Consider the following 17,910-nt stretch of genomic DNA (forward strand, 5'->3'; position numbering starts at 1 on the left):
CAGAACATCCTGAGAAAAAGGAAGAGCTGCCTACAAAAACTTTAGTTTTTCTTTCTTGGAATTTGCACATTTATATTGAACAAATAAGAAACCAATTACAGCTGAAAACATTTGCATTCTACACTCTCCAGGCTGCTAGACAAAGAATAATACCAGAAATATTATCAGGAGTAAAAATATAGTTAGAAAAGGGGAGAAAAAGTAAGGTAGGACATTAAAATTTTATTCTGAAATTATCTCTGGCCACGACAATAAAATTTAACAAATATTCACTGAACAGTCTTACTCCTGCCATCAGCTGTACAATACACACAGTATCGTAGAACTGGCCACTAGGATTAAAATCCACTAGAACATATTTCATGTTAAGTGGCGACAGCAGCATCTCACAGAAATTTTTACATACATATATACACAGTCCACATTCAACCATTTTCACATATTTTCAGTACACACAGTGCAGCATATTACAGTCACGTGTCTAAGTTGTTGCTCGATTAAAAACCCAAGCCACTGCCTAGACATAACTGTAGCAGTTGAGCTGAGTATAATTACAATTAATTTTATATATGTCCATAGCAGAGAGATGTACAAGCCCCTAAGAAACAAGAGTTCACAAATACTTTTTTAAAATGCTACCATATCATTATGTTGGGCAATATTAAAACCTTTACCAACCAAATCAGTTTTTGTTTTTTTTTAAGTCTTCTGCTTCCCAGAAATATTCTTGATGAAAAAAATTATAAAAATGAATGCTCTCTTTAAAATAATTCACACGTTTAAGATTCCAATATGGCCCAATGCTACTGATGCCTAAATGTTCCTAACATTCTGATGGAGTCCTTCAACGTGACTCCCAACCACCCATTAAGTTTAAAAGTGGCTTAAGTGCCTTGCACCCAAATTGTAAAAACCCCTGGCCATCCTTACTAGAGCCAGGCACATAGAAAAGGAATGCACTTTGGTTCATACCAAATGCCCTGGGATTAATCACACTATAAAATTAAATGGTTTGAGGTAAATTTTTACAAATACAGTTGATTTTTGTCTAGTGTTAGCATAACAAAAAAATATCATTTAAAAAAATCAGTCTGATGTTAAGATACAACAAAGACCATCTTTAACCCCTTAAACGTAGGAATTCTCTGTGTAACTAACCAATGGCTACCTTTTCAGTGCCTGATGATAATTCGTGCCTTGTGGTTTCCGTTAAGGCCCAGAAGTAACTGGATATTTAAGACAGATGTATCTTTGCAGAGGTGGGTTCCAGCCTTACTGCCCAGTATTCAAAGAGTTAAAGTGGCCAAAAAAATGCATGCCCTACAACATGGCATTCAGAACAAAAGGCACATTGTTAACACTAAGGGCACAATTTCTCTTCTACTGTTAATCTACACTGTCTTGCATCACTGTTGTTCCACTGTTGTAGCAATACACGTAAATGGTAATGCACACTCTGGTGGTGCAAGAAACGGAGCCAGAGGAGACTGCAACCAAAGACAGGACGACACTGTGCTATTCCTAAATCTGCAAACAGCTCAGACTTCCCTCGGCAATGGTAACCTGTGAGACCAAGGACTGTTTCCACGCCAACTCCAAGCAGCCTATCAGAGCCCTTCATTAAGTTAGGTTTTAAAATCACCAAGATGCAACATTTTTCGCTTTTTGACATTAAGCGAGAATTTTTGAAAAGCAGCTCTATCAGTAAATACCGAACATGGCGGCTCTTGTGAATAAAGGAAATTTCACTGTATTTTGGGGGAGAAGGGGAGCCCCACCGTGCTGCACATTACAGTTTGGCTTAAAAGTTTCCGGTTACATTTGTGAATAAAAAGATAGTCACAAATGCACTGTTGGCATCTTAAGAGCCAGTTTTGTGTGGTAAGGGAAAGACAAGTAGAATTCGTCCATTTATAAATTTTCAGATGTATAATCATTTTACAGGGAAATTCCTATTAATAGCAGGCTCAGGTTCATATATTCAAACATAAATGTGAAAGTGAGTGAATATGGAAGAGGACCATTGCAAGGGGAAAACAGCTTTGACGTTGTTGTTTATTTTAATGACCTAAAGAAGCTAACCATCATTAAGAGGCTTGTGGTTTTACAGAGTCATCATACCAAGTCTCACATTTCTTATGCCTCAAAGCCAAAATTTTCATGATAAATACATAATCTTTAAATTCTGTAAGCCACTGATTGGGGGTATCGTCACATGAGCATCATTTAAAATGCAAATTACCAACACATTGCACTTCCACAGATTACACAGAAATGTGTACAATATGGTAAAGAATTTGACCAGGGGGAAGCTATCAGTTCTAAATACAGAAGTACAAATTAATCAATTTCTCGGTAACACCCTTAAATAAGTAAAACAAATATCAACTATCTTATTAATAAGCTATAAGCTAATCTCATTACTGTTTTTTTGGCAAATATCTATAGTATTTCCTGAGCATTTTTCTCCACCATCAACTGACAAAGCCTCAACATAAGTAAAGTGTTTTGTTCAAAACTACTTCTTTCTTTTTAAGTAAGAGAAACTGTTGGATTAATATTAAAAGAACTTAACCGGAAACTTTCTTGGCCTCACTGGGGACCATGCTTTAAGTACTTGTAAATCAATTTACAGGCAATACAATATTATCTGTGCATATAAAAGAGTATTTATCCTAATTTATACTACCCAAACCTATTTCCAAACAGGCAGCAATCTTTCTATATTAAATTGCACATACTAAAAAACATTTTTCCACGTGCCCTGAAATTGATATATATATATCACTGCTCATACATTAGTGATAAAATACTGAAATTTCCACTGTGAAAATAATTATTATTCAGAGAAAATATTCTTTTACTTTAACTCTCAGTTACTTTTCCAGGTAAAGTGTCATTCTCACAAAAAACAATCAGTGCAATCCAAAAGAAAGTAAAATAAAATAGAGGAATGCAATTTCTGTGGTTCTAATGATGCAAAGAGTAAGTCAAACCATTTAACTTGAGGTTGAACTTTTCCTTCTTTAAATTTGTTGTTAAAAATTGGCCTTACTGAACAGCCACCTCAATTTCTGTTCATCGAAGGGATTTTCAACCCTCTTTTTAAAGCAAGAGTTGATAACTCTCCCAGGCTAAGAGAACCTTACAGTGGCACCTGAAAAGTGGGAACTCACGCTACTCTGCTAAACCTTCTTTGGAACTGTGGAAATCCCCACCTTAAGTAGCTAGGCTGCTGTTCTTTTATAAATTGGAATATGAAACGATGGTCAGATTCACAGCTGAACTGTCTCTTTTCTGCATTAACAGTCTGGGATATCTATTTGAAGGAAGGACAAAATACTGAATGCAAGCAACAGATGTGTGGTAAAAGAGGAACAGAGAGGAGAAAAGCAGAGAAGGGAGGAACAGTTCATGGAATACATTTCTAAATTTAGGTGCAAGACCAATTCTGTAATATGAAGCTTCTTTACACAACAGCTTGCCGATCCTATTAGCAAATTTGAAGAAACACACACATTTCCATTTATCCACCAGGTCTGCTTGGCCAGCTTTGACAACATCAGAATGCTAACTGGGCACTTAAACCTTGGGGATTTTATTTTGTTTGAGCACGACTTTAGAAAAAAAAAATCTCTAAGGTGCAGTTTTTCTTAGAATATCATTTTCGTCCTGACCATTCTCCTCCCACCATAACTACCACCCAGAAAACCTACGGAAAACGGAAGAAGGACATGCCACAACTGTGCATGAACCTGGAGCAAGGAGAGAGAAGGGAGGGTGCTTGGGGGCAATCACCGTGGGGAGAAGATACTATGAACCATAAAAACATAGTGAATGTCTTTGACACCAATCTGTAAATGCATGGCAGTCATGAAGTAATCAATGGCCTGCCACTGATGTTTATTACTCTGCCACACTAAATACAGTAAGGCTCATCGTACTTTTAGAACACAAATAGTTTCAGAAAGTATAAAAAACTTAAAGCATTGTCCCCATGTATTTTATAAAAACAAAACAACTTTCTTACAATAAAATAAGTGCTGAAGAGATACAAATGAGTTGTGTTATTGAGCAAATAAAAACAGGTCTGAGCTACTCCTTTTTCAACTGCACTAAGGCTCAGCAACATCGTATCTTTCAGATTATCAGCATTGGGGGACTCAGCTCAGCTAACAAGTTTTGGCAAGACTGTCCTCGGCTGAATATTCCCATTGGCATCTGTCATCTGTGCCAAATTAGTCCTCAGTTTGGAAGCGGAGCTGGAAGGTGGAGGTAACTTGGAAATGGAAGTGATAGCACCAGTGCTCTCGGTCAGCCTTTTCACTGCCGTCTTCTCCCCCGCCGGCGGCTTTGGCAAGCGCCTCCTCAGCCAGGGGTGCCGCAAAGCCTGGCCAGGGGTCATGCGGACCACAGGATCCCATTCTAAACACTGTTTCAAGAAGTCAAGGAAAAGGGGATCGTCACAGCCCTTCAGTGCATTCCCCCACTCTCTGCTCTCCGGTGGGCCCCTCAGTTTCCCCCTCCGGGAACGGCCTCCGTTGAGGACCACGGAGCCGTCTGAGAGAGTCGTGACAGTGCAGTACCGAGGATAACCCTTGGAGCTCACAAAATTTTTGGCTCGTTTGGATGCATCCAGCAGTTTCTGGGAGGGCATGCCCAGCAGTTCAATCATACAGGCCAGCTGGTCGCCTTCATCTTCCCCAGGCAAGAGGGGGTACCCAGTGAGGAGCTCGGCTAAAATGCAGCCCAGGCTCCACATATCAATGGGCATGCCGTACCTGGCGCCAAGGATCACTTCCGGAGCCCGGTAAAAGCGGGACTGGATGTACGTGTAGACGCGCTGATGCTCGTAACAACTGGAGCCAAAATCGATCACCTTGATACCGCTTCTACCCTGCTGCTTGAGTAAGATGTTCTCGGGCTTAAGGTCACAGTGAATGATTCTGTTCTTGTGCAAAGCCTCCAAGCACTGCAGAATGGAGTGGGCAAACTTGCGAACCAGAGGCAGGCTGAAGCCCTGGAACTTATTCTTCTTGATGAGCTCGTAGAGGTTCATGCTCAGCAGCTCGAACGTCATGCAGATGTGGTTGCGGAAGGTGAAGTTCTCCAGCATGTGGATGACATTCATGGTGTTGTCCTTGTCCTGCTTGCGCAGGTGTTCCAGGATGCGGATCTCCTCCGCCGCCTGCCGGTGGAAGCGCTTCTCGTTCCGCACCATCTTCAGGGCCACGTGCTGGTGCACTTTGTGGTCATAGGCCTTGACCACCTGCCCAAAGCTGCCCTTCCCAATGACCTTGAGGACCTCATACCTGTAAGCCACGTGATCATGGGGCACCTGCACGTACGATCCCTGGTCATCGTCATAGCCTCCGTTGTTGGGCCCACCCGTCATGCCCTGGCGCTTCTTCGCATTTGGACCCAGGAAGTATATTTCAGGGTAGCTGAAAATCTCGTGGTGTTCGAAGGTGGTCAGCTTCTGCACGTATTGCTTCATCGCTTGTTCGGGTGTCAAGGGGGCGGCTTTCACCTTCCCCACGCCCTCCATAGACTTCAGCGAGGTAGAGCTGCCCTGCCGTCGATGGACGCTGTCCAGCTGCCGCTCCGGCACCCCCGGCAAGCCCGCCTTACCCACCGCTGCGAGCCCGTTGGGCTGTGCGGTGAGCACCGCCCGCTTGTTGCTGTTATCCTCGAACAGCTGCTGCACCTGCACCTGCCCATGGCCGAGGCCGCCGACGTGCAGGTGGTCGTTCATGGTGTGCTTGCTGCCGCCGACCTGCAATTCAGAGAAGGAACATGAGGGGCACGGGAAAGGACTGTCCTTGCAAACGGAGTATTTTATAAGACAGCCCCAACCCCACACACCTTTACAGAATCCACTGTGCTTGGAATTGACAGTCAGAATCGGGTTTAGGAGATAGAGATAGGACGCCCACGGGGGACCTCAAGGACATCCTGCCGGGGATAGTGGAAATCATGCTGACAGCCTCTGACAACATCAAGGACAAAGAAGTTCCTGGGCTGGGGAAAGCTACAAACAACGTGGGACCTGAAAAAAGGACCCCATACATGTCACCCCTAGCAGACGAGCAGTTTGCTGCACACACTCAGGGTCTCTAGAGTAGGTTCCCTGTGCAGGCAGCCTACCCTTGTTCATTCTACACCTAACCCTTAGCCCAAGGCCCAGCACACCACAGGCGTTCCACTCAATCCATACTTGACATCAAAACGAAATACGGCGCAGAAAAAGCATGAACCCATAGACTCTACACTGGCTCCACTGCTCCCAGGTCATAGCACCTTTCCCGCTTCACCTCGTAGCTTCTTTAGGACCATGAGGGCAGGGACCACGCCTGCCTTGTTCACTACTTTCTCCATGTTTAGCTAGCTCTAGTCTGAAACCACTGGAATCTTCATTCTCGATAGTCACTACTTGGAAATCTAACTGATTACACCTAAGAAAATGCATGACCCAGTGGCAAAGAAAAATGAACTTTTGGGCTTGAGAGATTCCCATGTAGATACACACTGCAGCATATTGTAAACCCCTAACCTATTTTTAAAAGTTTCTGGGCTTCACTGACTGAGATGACCATTTAAGGCCATTCAGCCCAACAAACCAACCGTCACACTCTTTTGGGCCTTCCTTTGGTCAATGGCTCAGCTCTCCTAAGACACGTATTTCTCTGGGCTGCTGGGATACTCGGGTTTCCAACAAGGAATACAAAGGAGCGATTTCTATTTTCAGGCACACATGCCATCCCTGAACATTCCTGTGTAAACAAAACTGACCATGGAAATCAAGCCCCACTCCACCCCCAGCGTTCTACTGAGAATCTGTGTGGGATTTCTCTCTTTTTGCATTATTATTGCAAAGAGGTGAAGGGTGGGGGAGGACTCACAGCCCGGCTCGCCTCCCAGTCAGGAATTCTTGCCACCTTAGACAACTGCCCACAAATCTTAAAGCATCCCCTTAGGTGACTTTGATATTTCTTATCATTCACAATCCATCTCATTCATTCCACCAACGTTAACTGAGGTCTAGCCACAGAGGTGGCAGTCTCTGCCCTCAGCCAACAAGCTGAAGTCCTTTGCCATCTGTATTTTTTCTATAATCGCCTCCTAAATGCTACCTTTTGGGCTTTATATATCACTAAAAGCACAGGCGTGCTCTGCATATGTAATATAATAATTCAGGAAGTGGTTTGGGATCACCTAGATTATAAAATGAAATTCCAAGAGCTTCTTACCAGCAGACCAAGACCTTCCAATTTTGTTTAACTGACACATGGCATGTACACACTGACTATCTGAGGAGTTTCGCTCTGCATTCTTCTAAAGCCACGTACACCACTGTACAGTACTTGGGCATTATCTGAGGCGTCATTTCATAGATTGAGGGATTTTATTTCTCAGACAGATTTCTGGAAGACTTCTAGTTGAACCTCTTTATTAAATTCATAGACGACAGTCCAAGCTAAGTGAACTTACCCTCTGTAAGGGTAGCTGGGCAGGTTATTTTATCCTTGTTCTATGCCAAAAGCAGAAGAGTCCATAAAAATGAATTAGGAAAGTCTTGGGTATCTATAATAGTACAGGCAGGCTTGTCCACTGCTTTTGTTCCCAAGCCTCGCTCTCTGCACCCTTCCTCCCCACTGTGGTCTTTCAAGAACCAGGGAATAAAAGGACCTGAAATTAGAAATAAATCTCTCCTATAGAACCATACTCTTCAGGGCAGCATGGAGAAATTTCAGAAGAAAAACCTATACTGTGTTTCCCTGAAAATAAGACCTACCCCCAAAATAAGCCCCAGTTAAGATCGTCAGCTAGACAGACACATTCAGTACGTTATGACGATGTTCCAGAAGATGACATGACTGTATTTGAATAAATGTGATTGTTGTACATGAAAAAAATAAGACATCCCCTGAAAATATGCCCTAATGCGTCTTTTGGAGCAAAAATTAATACAAGACCCAGTATTATTTTCAGGGAAATATGGTATAAGACCCGGTCTTATTTTCCGGCAAACACAGTATTACCAGTATACATGCTATAAAAAGCATGGTTTCATTAGGGACAAAATTAACCTTGGGGCTTTAGGAATTCCTAAAAAGATCGCAAAGTAAAACTTCCTGAGTGTCTGAAACTGACTTCAATTTTTACAACAGCAATTTTAACGTTTTGCATAATTTAAAGTACAATCACAAAAGCTCAGTGACTAATACTAAAGAGTGCTTGCCAATTAACTTGAACACTTCCTACCTTTCCAGTCTTCTCTTGGAATCCTCCACAGGGTTAACCATTAATTCACCGACCCGTAGGTGGGTTCAAGGGTCCCACAGGGTTCAAGCCTCCACTCTCATGGCTTCTCACTCCCATAACCTGGTTGATCGTGACCAGAGCCAGGGCTTCTGCGACCACCCACGGGCTGACGTCTGCAATATCTACACCTCTAGCTCAGACCTACCCAATCTGTGTCTCCAGAGCTCAAGGCTTATGTGTCTAACCACAGATCAGCTGCCTTTCCCACAGGCAACTCAAACTCAACTCATGATGCTTCTACCAAAACAGTTTCCACCTCCCTTAACCCTCAATTTCTGGTAAACACGAGGCTTCAGCCCCACAGTCACTCAAGCTTTAGCCCTGGCTATCCTTTTCCATGTCTCCCTCACCTTCCCAAACCGTTGTTAAGCTTCCTCATGTCTGTCTATCACACACTGCCTCTCCTCACACTCCCGTTCTTTCATTGGGACGACTAAAGCAGCCTCCTAACATGTACCTGGGTTCTAAGTCTAGAATTCCTCTAATCTCTTCTCTCCCTAGTTCTTCTAGAGTTACTATTCCCAAGTGTCACTCTGACACTGCCCTTGCACTTGCTCAAAACCTACGACAGCACCCATTGCCACAGATAACACAAGAACTAACAGGCAAGAACACAAGATGCTAAAAATGTAGAGCCTAAAAGACCTGAATCCTTCCAATGACATCTACAACTCTCACTGTTCTCTTCGAGAGTAACAAAGCTGGATTCCCCAAGACCTATGGAAACACCATGCTCTTTTGTGCTCCTCTGCTTTGCGTGAGGTTATGTCTCATAATGGTTAGGAGTCCAGGGATTTTCAATTAGACACATGAGAGCAGAATCCCAGGTACACCACTTGCTAATGGTGTGACCTTGGGCAATGTATTTAATCTCTCTGCACCAGTGTCCTTATCTGTAAAAAGAAGGTAACAAAGATACCTCATTAGGGCTCTTAGGAGGATTAAATAAGGTGCAACGTATGAGGTGCTTCGTATAGTAGTATAAGTAAAGGAGAGCTATTATTATTGTCCTTCCCAAATACTGTGTGGACTCCTTTCTAACCATGTTTTCATGGTAAACTGCTACTCACCCTTCAATGTCCAGTTCAACTCTCACCTCCTCTATGAAACTTTCCCTTTCTCTTACATTGTGCTGATATAGAGAGGGTGCCAAAAAAAATATGTATACACATTTTAAGGAAAAAACTGTATTAAAATTGCAATACTCAATATATACCAACAACGAAAGACGAATACAAATCATGTGTATACTTTTTTTTTGGCACCCCTGGTATTGTAATACTTATTTCATTTTACTGTAATTGTTTTAACACCTGAGGTACGCACCTGGCTGTAAGCAATGTAAGCAATTCTGGGGCAGGGTACCTCTTATCTTTTTAAGTCCCTATTAACATAAACCCAAACAGACAGTAAGCACCTGATCAAAATCTGTTGAATGGAAAAGGGTATATCAGTAAATCCTTGTTAACTCTCACCTGGCTGAGTTATTCTTGAGCAGAACCTTGGTACCTTCCTAAGAAAACATGAAGTGAAGGCCCAGGGAATTGGGAGTCATCCCCAGGGACCCACGTCACAAGATGTTAGGCTTGCAGTGCGTCCGCGGAGACTTGGAGGCAGACGCCAACAGTTCAAAGTACCTGTAGCCCACACATCAATCAAACCCCTAAAAGTGATGTGTGGTATCTTAAAAACTTTCCCTATGTTAGGGAGGTTCACTTGAGAGGCTCCAGTAAAGGAATTTGAGTCTCAAAAACTGTGGGACTCTAACCCAAACTCAGAAGCAAAATGAACTAATCTGTGAAAAGGGGGGGGGGGCACCCTAGAAAAGCCAAAACACTTCCAGAGTACCTACGCCACGACTCCATCCTAAACTGAAGGATACTAAAAGCCTCTCACTGTCACTGCGCCTCTTGAAGTCTGAGACGGAAGTTATTCCTGTTGCCAAGGCCTACCCAGCACAGTGTCTGTCACGTCTGAGCTTATGCACGGAAGGAATGCAATGGTTAGATGCCTACAATGTATAGGTTACAATGGAGAAACCTACAGAAGCCTTCTCTGACCATGCAATATTTTATTAAAAATGATGTAAGAACAATAGTCTAACCAGTTTGGTAGTTTTAGTCTCTTCCAATAATAAAATGGAAAGCAGCAGAGATTTCACTGTGCTAACATTTCCGGGTGTTTTAAAACTTCTCTGAAGTCGTCTTAGAGATGAAATGTTGTGGGAATAGAATTGAGTACAAAAGGATTGGAATTTTAGCTCCTCCTCAAACATACTGATGGTCTGTGTGGTCCTGAGTCAAGTGTCTACTTTTTCTTCCTCAAAATAGTACTATTTTTAATCGGAATATTCATTCTTCTTTCATTCCAATTATTTCACAAAGGTAAAACTGGTAGCTGAAGAGTGCTTTAAACATTAAGTGACACAATACTAATATTTGGGAATTAAAAAATAAGTATATTAATATCTGCCATACAACATTAAAAGAAAAAAACTAGTAGGAATGAAGATAGTTATTGGGTACACTTTTAGGACAAACAGATGAACAAAATGACTAAGTGTACAATAACATATCCATGGAGATAGGGAACACAAGGGCCATGAACTAGATAATTCCAAAGTTCATAATCTTCATAATCATATATTTATCCACCTACAACATCATTTACAAGGGAACATATGAGCAGGTTCCTATAACAAAATCATTTTCCTTTCATTAATGCTCTTTCCCCCCACTCATTCTGAAATAGCTCTTCCCAGGTACAATTGCTGTGGAACTAAAAACTTATAAAAACCTGAAAGACTTATGCGAATATGGACCCACAAAGGTTCTTGCGTTTGTAATGAAACTAATACAATTTCCTCTAGAATTAGCAGTCAATCCTGGGCTTGACATGAATTGGCTAGGGAATCTTGACCAAAGCAGTTAACTTGTCTGTTTCCTCACCAGTAAAACGAAGGAGTAGAACCAGATAAATGCTGTGGTCGTTTTACACTTCCCTGTTCTAGGAAATCTGCAATGATGTGCGAATAAAATCAAAACTAAACAACACTTTCAAACCACACTTTCAAAACCAAGCCTCTAATGAGCAACAGCACACTGAAATTTATAGGTAAATTAAAACCAGGTAAATCAGGCAGATACCACAGCAAAATACAAGCATCCATCATTAGGGTTCCTGAGAAGCACCCTCACCTCTTTTCATTTCAGGTCCACTACTGCTATTCTGTTCCTCCAGGAGACACCTTTCGTTTTCTCTAATCTCATTACATATTTCAATTGTAAAGAGGCTCTGATCAAGCAAAGCCCATCCATATAAAACTCGAACCCAGATACAAACCAAGTATTTTTCCCCCAGGTCACACCAGGTCATATGATTACATCCAGACATGGAAAAAACTGGATGTTGTATTTTCCAAATTGTCAGGCGATTCCAAACAGATAAACCCAAACCCTTAAAACCAATGGCAAGACCTCAACTAAAACATCATTGTGACAAGATCATTCAAGCATAACATAAGCAATCAACTAGCCTACTGACAGATTCTCTTCCACCATCAACAGTCCAACGCAGATCAATTAACTTCTGTATTGTGAATGCTTAGCCCCTGGGTCTAGATGTGTCAGGGAGAAAAAGGGAGGGAGGGAGAAAAGATTTAACGATAAAACATTTTCCTATACAATTTGTACACATTTTTCCAGGTCTCAGAGAAGACTCTCCACTCCAGCCATCTTCTCACAAACTGTCCCCTGATAAACAAGTTTCTCCATAATGCATTACTCTCGGAGCTGCTCCTCTGTAGGCTAGAAACGGCCTTTTCTACAAGAACTCAACTTTCACTTAGCCAACAAAATAAAATCCATAGCAAGCATCCCTCATATAGCACTATCTTAGGCAGTTCCTCTGTAAGATCCAACTGGAAATAAGACCCTGGAAACCATCACCTCATCCTGTGCACAACTCCTCCAGACTGGCAATTACCATCCAAGGGCCATCTCTGGGAGCTGAGCAAAAGGTACACGCTGAAGTCAAATCCAGCTGGCCAATCTCTGCAGCCACCAGTCGGCTGGGCTCTCCCCTCCCTCTAGGCTCTCTGAGGGACCCCAGCACCTATCAGGTGCCAGTCCCTTCCTACCTCCAAAACAAAGCTGGCCCTTTCCTTTTGAATACTATCCACCTGCAGAATCCTACAGGGTGGCTTGTTGTTCTGACTGCTGCCGTGCCTTATTTTTGTGAATGTTAATTACAATTTCTGCTGTGCTCAAACCTGTAGCACTCATAAAACATGCTCCCACACGCGGGGGACAATTGGTGGTGCTCCCTGCTAGCTGGAGCCAGGCCTGGGAGGCTCTTTGGGGATCGATTTTCCGGGCAGGGCGGCCTGGCTGTCCCCTAACACATATCTGTTTCTATAAATACTCACTATCCAACGTGGGGGGAGGGAGGATGTTTACCCGGTCAGAGAAAGGCGGTCTGGGAAGCAAGGACAAAAAACGAGAGAAGAGGCAAGGAGGAAGTTAGGAGGAAGAGGAGCGCAGGGGTGGGTGGACTCTGGAGGGGAAGTGAGGGGCCCACGCCACGCATCTTCCTTTGTGGCTGCAGCTTTGGGCTCGCCCAAGTTATAGAGGGCGGCGTCCAAGACAGGCCACTGGCCAGGGGCGTGGAGATACTCGCACTTCGACCTCTCTTCTGCGGGCGTCAGAACCCCGCGAGTCCAGGCGTTTACGCCCCGGGCCCCTCCCGCACCCCTTCCCCTCGGCCGCCGGCGGGCTGGGTCTCACCGTGTGGGCTGCGGCAGCAGCGTTGCTGGCCCGGAGGGGCGGCAGGGCGATGGGGGAAGGCGGGCCGGTCCCCACTCCAGTCCGGGGGGCCCCCGCTCCAAGCCCCGGGGAAGCCTGAAGCTGACGAACGGCGCTGTCCCCTCCTCGGCCTGGGAACCACGCGCGGGAGGAGACAAAAGAGGGTCAGGGGGGAGAAAGTCACCCAGACCCCATGGCCCCGCCCCACCCCTCTGGGCAGAGATCCCCGCTCTTCCTGGGGAAGAGACGGGGACAGTAAAAATGGGCGTCTGGGGAAGCGAAGGGGCGCCCAGGACAAGAATCCCCAGCGCGCACCCACGGGCAGGGCTAGAGAGGCTGCAAAGTTAAGTCGGGCCTGGGTGCGCGAGTTCGCGACCCCGCGGGGAGTCAGGTTGGGCGGTCCACGTTGCAGGCGGCCGCAGGCCCGGAGCCGGCTGGAATGCCGACGAGGGCGCCACCGCCTCTCCAAGCCTCGGGCGGGGGAGGCCTGGGACGGACCCTGCCCACTGGGCAGGGTTGGAGGGCTCCACTCGGAGCAGCCTTGGGGCCCGCGTGCAACAATGAGTGGAGCCCAGGCCAGGGCGCGCCGTCCGTCCGGGAGCCCCGCCGCAGGGCAGACTTTGTTCAAGGTCCCGTGGGCAGCCGGCGCCCGCGCCACGAGGGCTGGCTCCTGGGCAGTGCAGAGGCGGCAGGGGCGGCCCGGCCTTCCTTACCCGTCGGGTAGGCGGCGGGAGCGGCGGCCGAAGGTTTCCTGGTTAACATGGCCGCTGGAGAGGAAAATGCATTTCAGGGCTGCTGTCTCCGCCGCCGCCGCCGCCCGTCCTGCTACTTCTCGCGGCCACCGCCGCCGCCGCCTCCTGGTCGCCCCTCTCGCGGATCTCCGGCGCCTCCTCGCCGCCTCGCGTCAGCTACTGCCAGACACACACAGTCCGCTGCATCCCCTCGGCCCGCGCCCGCTGCTGCGAGCCCCCTGCTCTCCTCGCCGCCGCCGTCCTCCTCTTCCTCGGGCGGCTGCAGCACCCTCCGGCCCGTGCACATGCCTCGCCCTCCCCTGCGCCGCTGGCCTACCCGGTTCCCTCACATTGGGCGCGGGGAAGCGGGCTGAGCCGCGAGGACAGACTCGCTTGGGAGCCTACTCCCGGGCTCGCGCGCGCGCCCCTGCGCACACTCGCACAGGCACCCGCGCGCATCGCGGCCGAGGAGGGCAGCCCCGCCCCCGCTCCCGCTCCAGGCCAGCGCGGGTGCAGGCCCCGCCCCGGACTCCCCCCAGCCTAACCACACAGACTCTGGTACACCCCACCCCCACCCCCACCCCGCCACCCACAGGAGTCCCTCCCCCAACCGAGTCATCTGCATGGGCACCCCTCCACTCCCGGGAAAACTCTGCGGCCTCGGCTCACCCTCCGCCTACCCCTACGGCCATCTGCCCTGCTCCCCTTAGATCCCCTACTAACGACCTTTTTCCCCCTCCTCGGCCTCCCCAGCCCCTGCAGCACCCCTCCTTCCCAGCAGTGCAATCTGCTGTTGCTTCCCTCCTACCGAAATTGCTGCAGAGACCCCTCCCCTCCCATGCGCGCCCCCAAATACAAACGCATTTTCAGCTTTCGGACTTAATGGCTGCTCACAAACAATACTGCCCCCCTTCCCGGTCCCAGTGGCTTAACCACTCCCTCTCCCTCAATTTATCGTGTAAATCACTTAGTTGTGCGAGGGTCACCTCGGTAAGTGAAGCCCGCCTGAAGGCCGCAGCTTAGCCTGGTGACCCTCAAGCGTGGGCGAAGGAGGGGGTTGCACTCCCACCTTCACCTCTACCATACAAACCCTCCCCGATTTACTGACACCAAGTGACCGCTTTCCAGTCGCTAGGACAAGGGGAGGCTGAGAAGCGCGTGCGGAGGGCTGCTGGGGAAGCAGTTGGCTGTGGGTTGCTAGGCAAAAATAAACATCAGAAACACCTCCCATTTCCTTACAACTCCGAGCCTTTACCCTGCGCGGCCACTGGGAGAAACACACCTTCCTTTAAGCGCAGCCGTAAGAGAGTGACACCTTTAATTCCTCTCACCGCCAGAGACATGTTTCTCTTGCCTTCCTTTCTAAGACACATGGAGAATTTCCCTGCCCTTTTAGTTTGCTGTTTACAGCTTCTCTTTCCCTTGCAGACTGAAAACTGTTTGCCCATCTCACACCTGCACCCTGTCGTGTGCGGGGCATATGCCTTTGTCCAAAGGTCACACAGAGTTTGTCATTTCAACAGTTGGGGTGGGGGTGAAGAGAGCAATTCCTGATGACTGGGCAGAAAAAGTTATACCGTGCACTTTCTTCCCGAGACATGCCAGGTTTCTGAAGTTCTGTAGACCTGGGTCTACTATGCTTTACCTGGGATATCTGTGGGCTCCTGGCTGGACCAAGTTGGCAGGCCTGAGCTAGTCCAGATTCAGATCAGAAGGAGGCCACCTCCTGCAGAGTCCTATCGCCCATACTGTTTGCAAATTGTCATAGCCTCTCTGCCTCCCAGAGAGATCACCGGTAGCTTTGTTTGTACAAGTGTCAAAAACGGAGTATTTCAAATGTAAAGTGTGACCCTGTCAGAGTCTCCTACAGGGGCGTTAAGGATAAAGGGCATTGCAGAAGGAAAATGGCAGAGTAAAATTTCGCCTAATAATATGTCCCTCCAAAAAATTAGGTGCCTTCCCCAATAAAGTAGAATCACACTGAAATAAATCAATTCAACAATATGCCTTTAGAAGACTGATGACCGAATTTGGCCCCAGAAAGAAATATTCCCCTTTGCTTATCTTCAGGTACTATCCCATTCAAATTCATTTGGGGAAACATAGTGATCAGAATTAACTAAAAGAAAAGGGTCTACTTAGTAGCAGAGATGAATGTTGAGCCCATTTCTTGACTGTCAGTCTAATTTCACTATGCTTTCAATTATGCCACCTTGGTGTTTAAGAACCTCACACCTCTTTTCCTTCTTTCGCATTCAAAAATTATTTTCATGCCATTTTCCTTTTTTAAATTAGTACTCCATACAACTCATGTTCAAATAAAAGAATTGAAGCAAAAATTTAATTTTAATATAGCATGACCTCTTTCACTTAAATTATTTTACAATACTTCCATACAAGCTAAATATGCTACTGTTTTTTTATGAATAAGAAAAATGCTAACTACTGACGTCATAGTTTGTGAAATCCAAATTACTTATGTGACTCTACACATTAAACATAAGGACAAGAAGAAATGACTCTTTTTTTTACAAAGGGACACAAAGAATCATTAACTTTAATCACAGAAAAAAGATGCATTTTAAAATTAGCATTTATAATTACTTGGATTTGTTTCATTCTGTTAAATATTGATGGCCTCAACCTGAATTAATGTCAAATAGAAAGATGTACAAATGCACTACCTGAGCTTCCAAGGAGAACGAACTGGATAAATTCTAGGAGTTATTACCCTCAAACTTTATCATTCCAATGCATCATTATTAATTATACTGTACATTTACCTCTTTATAAAACCCTTTCACAAATATTATCATGTTTAATCTTCACAACACATGACTGGACCAGAATTGTATTGATGTTAAACAGTAACCTACTCAGGGGGCTCCACCCAATTAGTAAGCGTCTGCTCTTTGGTTCTTGCCCGTTGTATAACTCCATCTGTTCTGTGTGTTTGTAAAATCCAGATTCAAATAACAAATAGGCAGGATGTGGCAGAATTGGAAAGAAAGAAACTTTGGAGAACTCAGAATGGGGCCTTGTGGAAGGAAGTTGATTTTTCACTGGGAAAAGTATTGATCACAGAGAAAATCGCAAATGAACAAGAAAATTATTGGTTTCAAACCACATTTACTCATGTAATCTCTTTATCCCAGAAACATTTACAAAGCATTTAGTATGTGTTAGGCCTAGGGGACATGATGAATCATCAGATGCAGAGAGCTAGGTTTCAGTCTCCCAATCTATTAGGATTTCGGTCTTCAATTAAGCAATAAACAGTAAGCATCTAACATATTTTTTGACACTATTAGTACTGGGGCTACACATTAAATAAATAATCCCTGGCTCTGGTCATTGTGTTAAGAGGTTCACAATCCAGTAAGGAAGACAAGACATTTAATGATGCGATGGGGCAGAAATCAAGGCATCCAGGAGGCACAATGGTGGCACACAGGAGGCAGTGATGAGCTCTAAAAAGGTGCCAGGCTTCAAAGGTACTGTGGTTTGAAAGATGCCTGGGAGTTTGCCAGTCAGACAAGCCGGGCTAGGACATTCTAGGCAGAACAGGATGAGCAGAGGCACCAAAGTGTAAGAAAGAACAGTGTATTCTGGGAGAAGTGTAAGCAGGTCAGAATAGAAGAAACTTGGAGTGGCAGAGAAAGAGATGGTACTGCTATCCTTACAAGGTTAGGGCTATGGATGACAGTTTAAGAATTCTCTGAAACTTTACCAGCTGTGGCAATGTAAAAACAAGTTGCAAGGTGTTTTAAAGCAACTAGGATACTTCATTACTAAGGAACTGACTCGTTTTAGGTAACATAGACCTGGGGGTAAGTTGGGCCTACCTTCCCACAGGAGAACACCATTTACAGATGGTACCTTGCATGTGTCCATCATCAAGAACCATCCAGAGAAGAACGTGAACCTTATGACCTGAAGTCAATGACTGTAACCTCACATAAAGGGGGCATGGATATCGTAATCAAATGGTCACTAGATAATGCATTTGCCTCTGTGGCCACTGGTGGTGTGGAAATAAAGAAAAGATTTTA

The 17,910-nt window shown here is 45.4% G+C and overlaps 1 protein-coding gene across 1 annotated transcript; it reads right to left on the reverse strand.

Moving 5' to 3' along the window:
* Positions 1-202: 202 nt before the first annotated feature.
* On the reverse strand, positions 203-14,301 carry DYRK2 (dual specificity tyrosine phosphorylation regulated kinase 2). Its single transcript, XM_019748969.2, has 3 exons — positions 13,841-14,301; positions 13,110-13,258; positions 203-5,776 (listed from the first exon to the last, which is right to left on the reverse strand). Exons 1-3 carry the CDS (start codon positions 13,887-13,889, stop codon positions 4,169-4,171), a joined length of 1,806 nt encoding a protein of 601 aa, XP_019604528.1. The 5' UTR covers positions 13,890-14,301; the 3' UTR covers positions 203-4,168.
* Positions 14,302-17,910: the final 3,609 nt, after the last annotated feature.

The sequence above is a fragment of the Rhinolophus sinicus genome, linkage group LG02 (assembly GCF_036562045.2).
Source record: "Rhinolophus sinicus isolate RSC01 linkage group LG02, ASM3656204v1, whole genome shotgun sequence".
NCBI classification, from domain to species: Eukaryota; Metazoa; Chordata; class Mammalia; order Chiroptera; family Rhinolophidae; genus Rhinolophus; species Rhinolophus sinicus.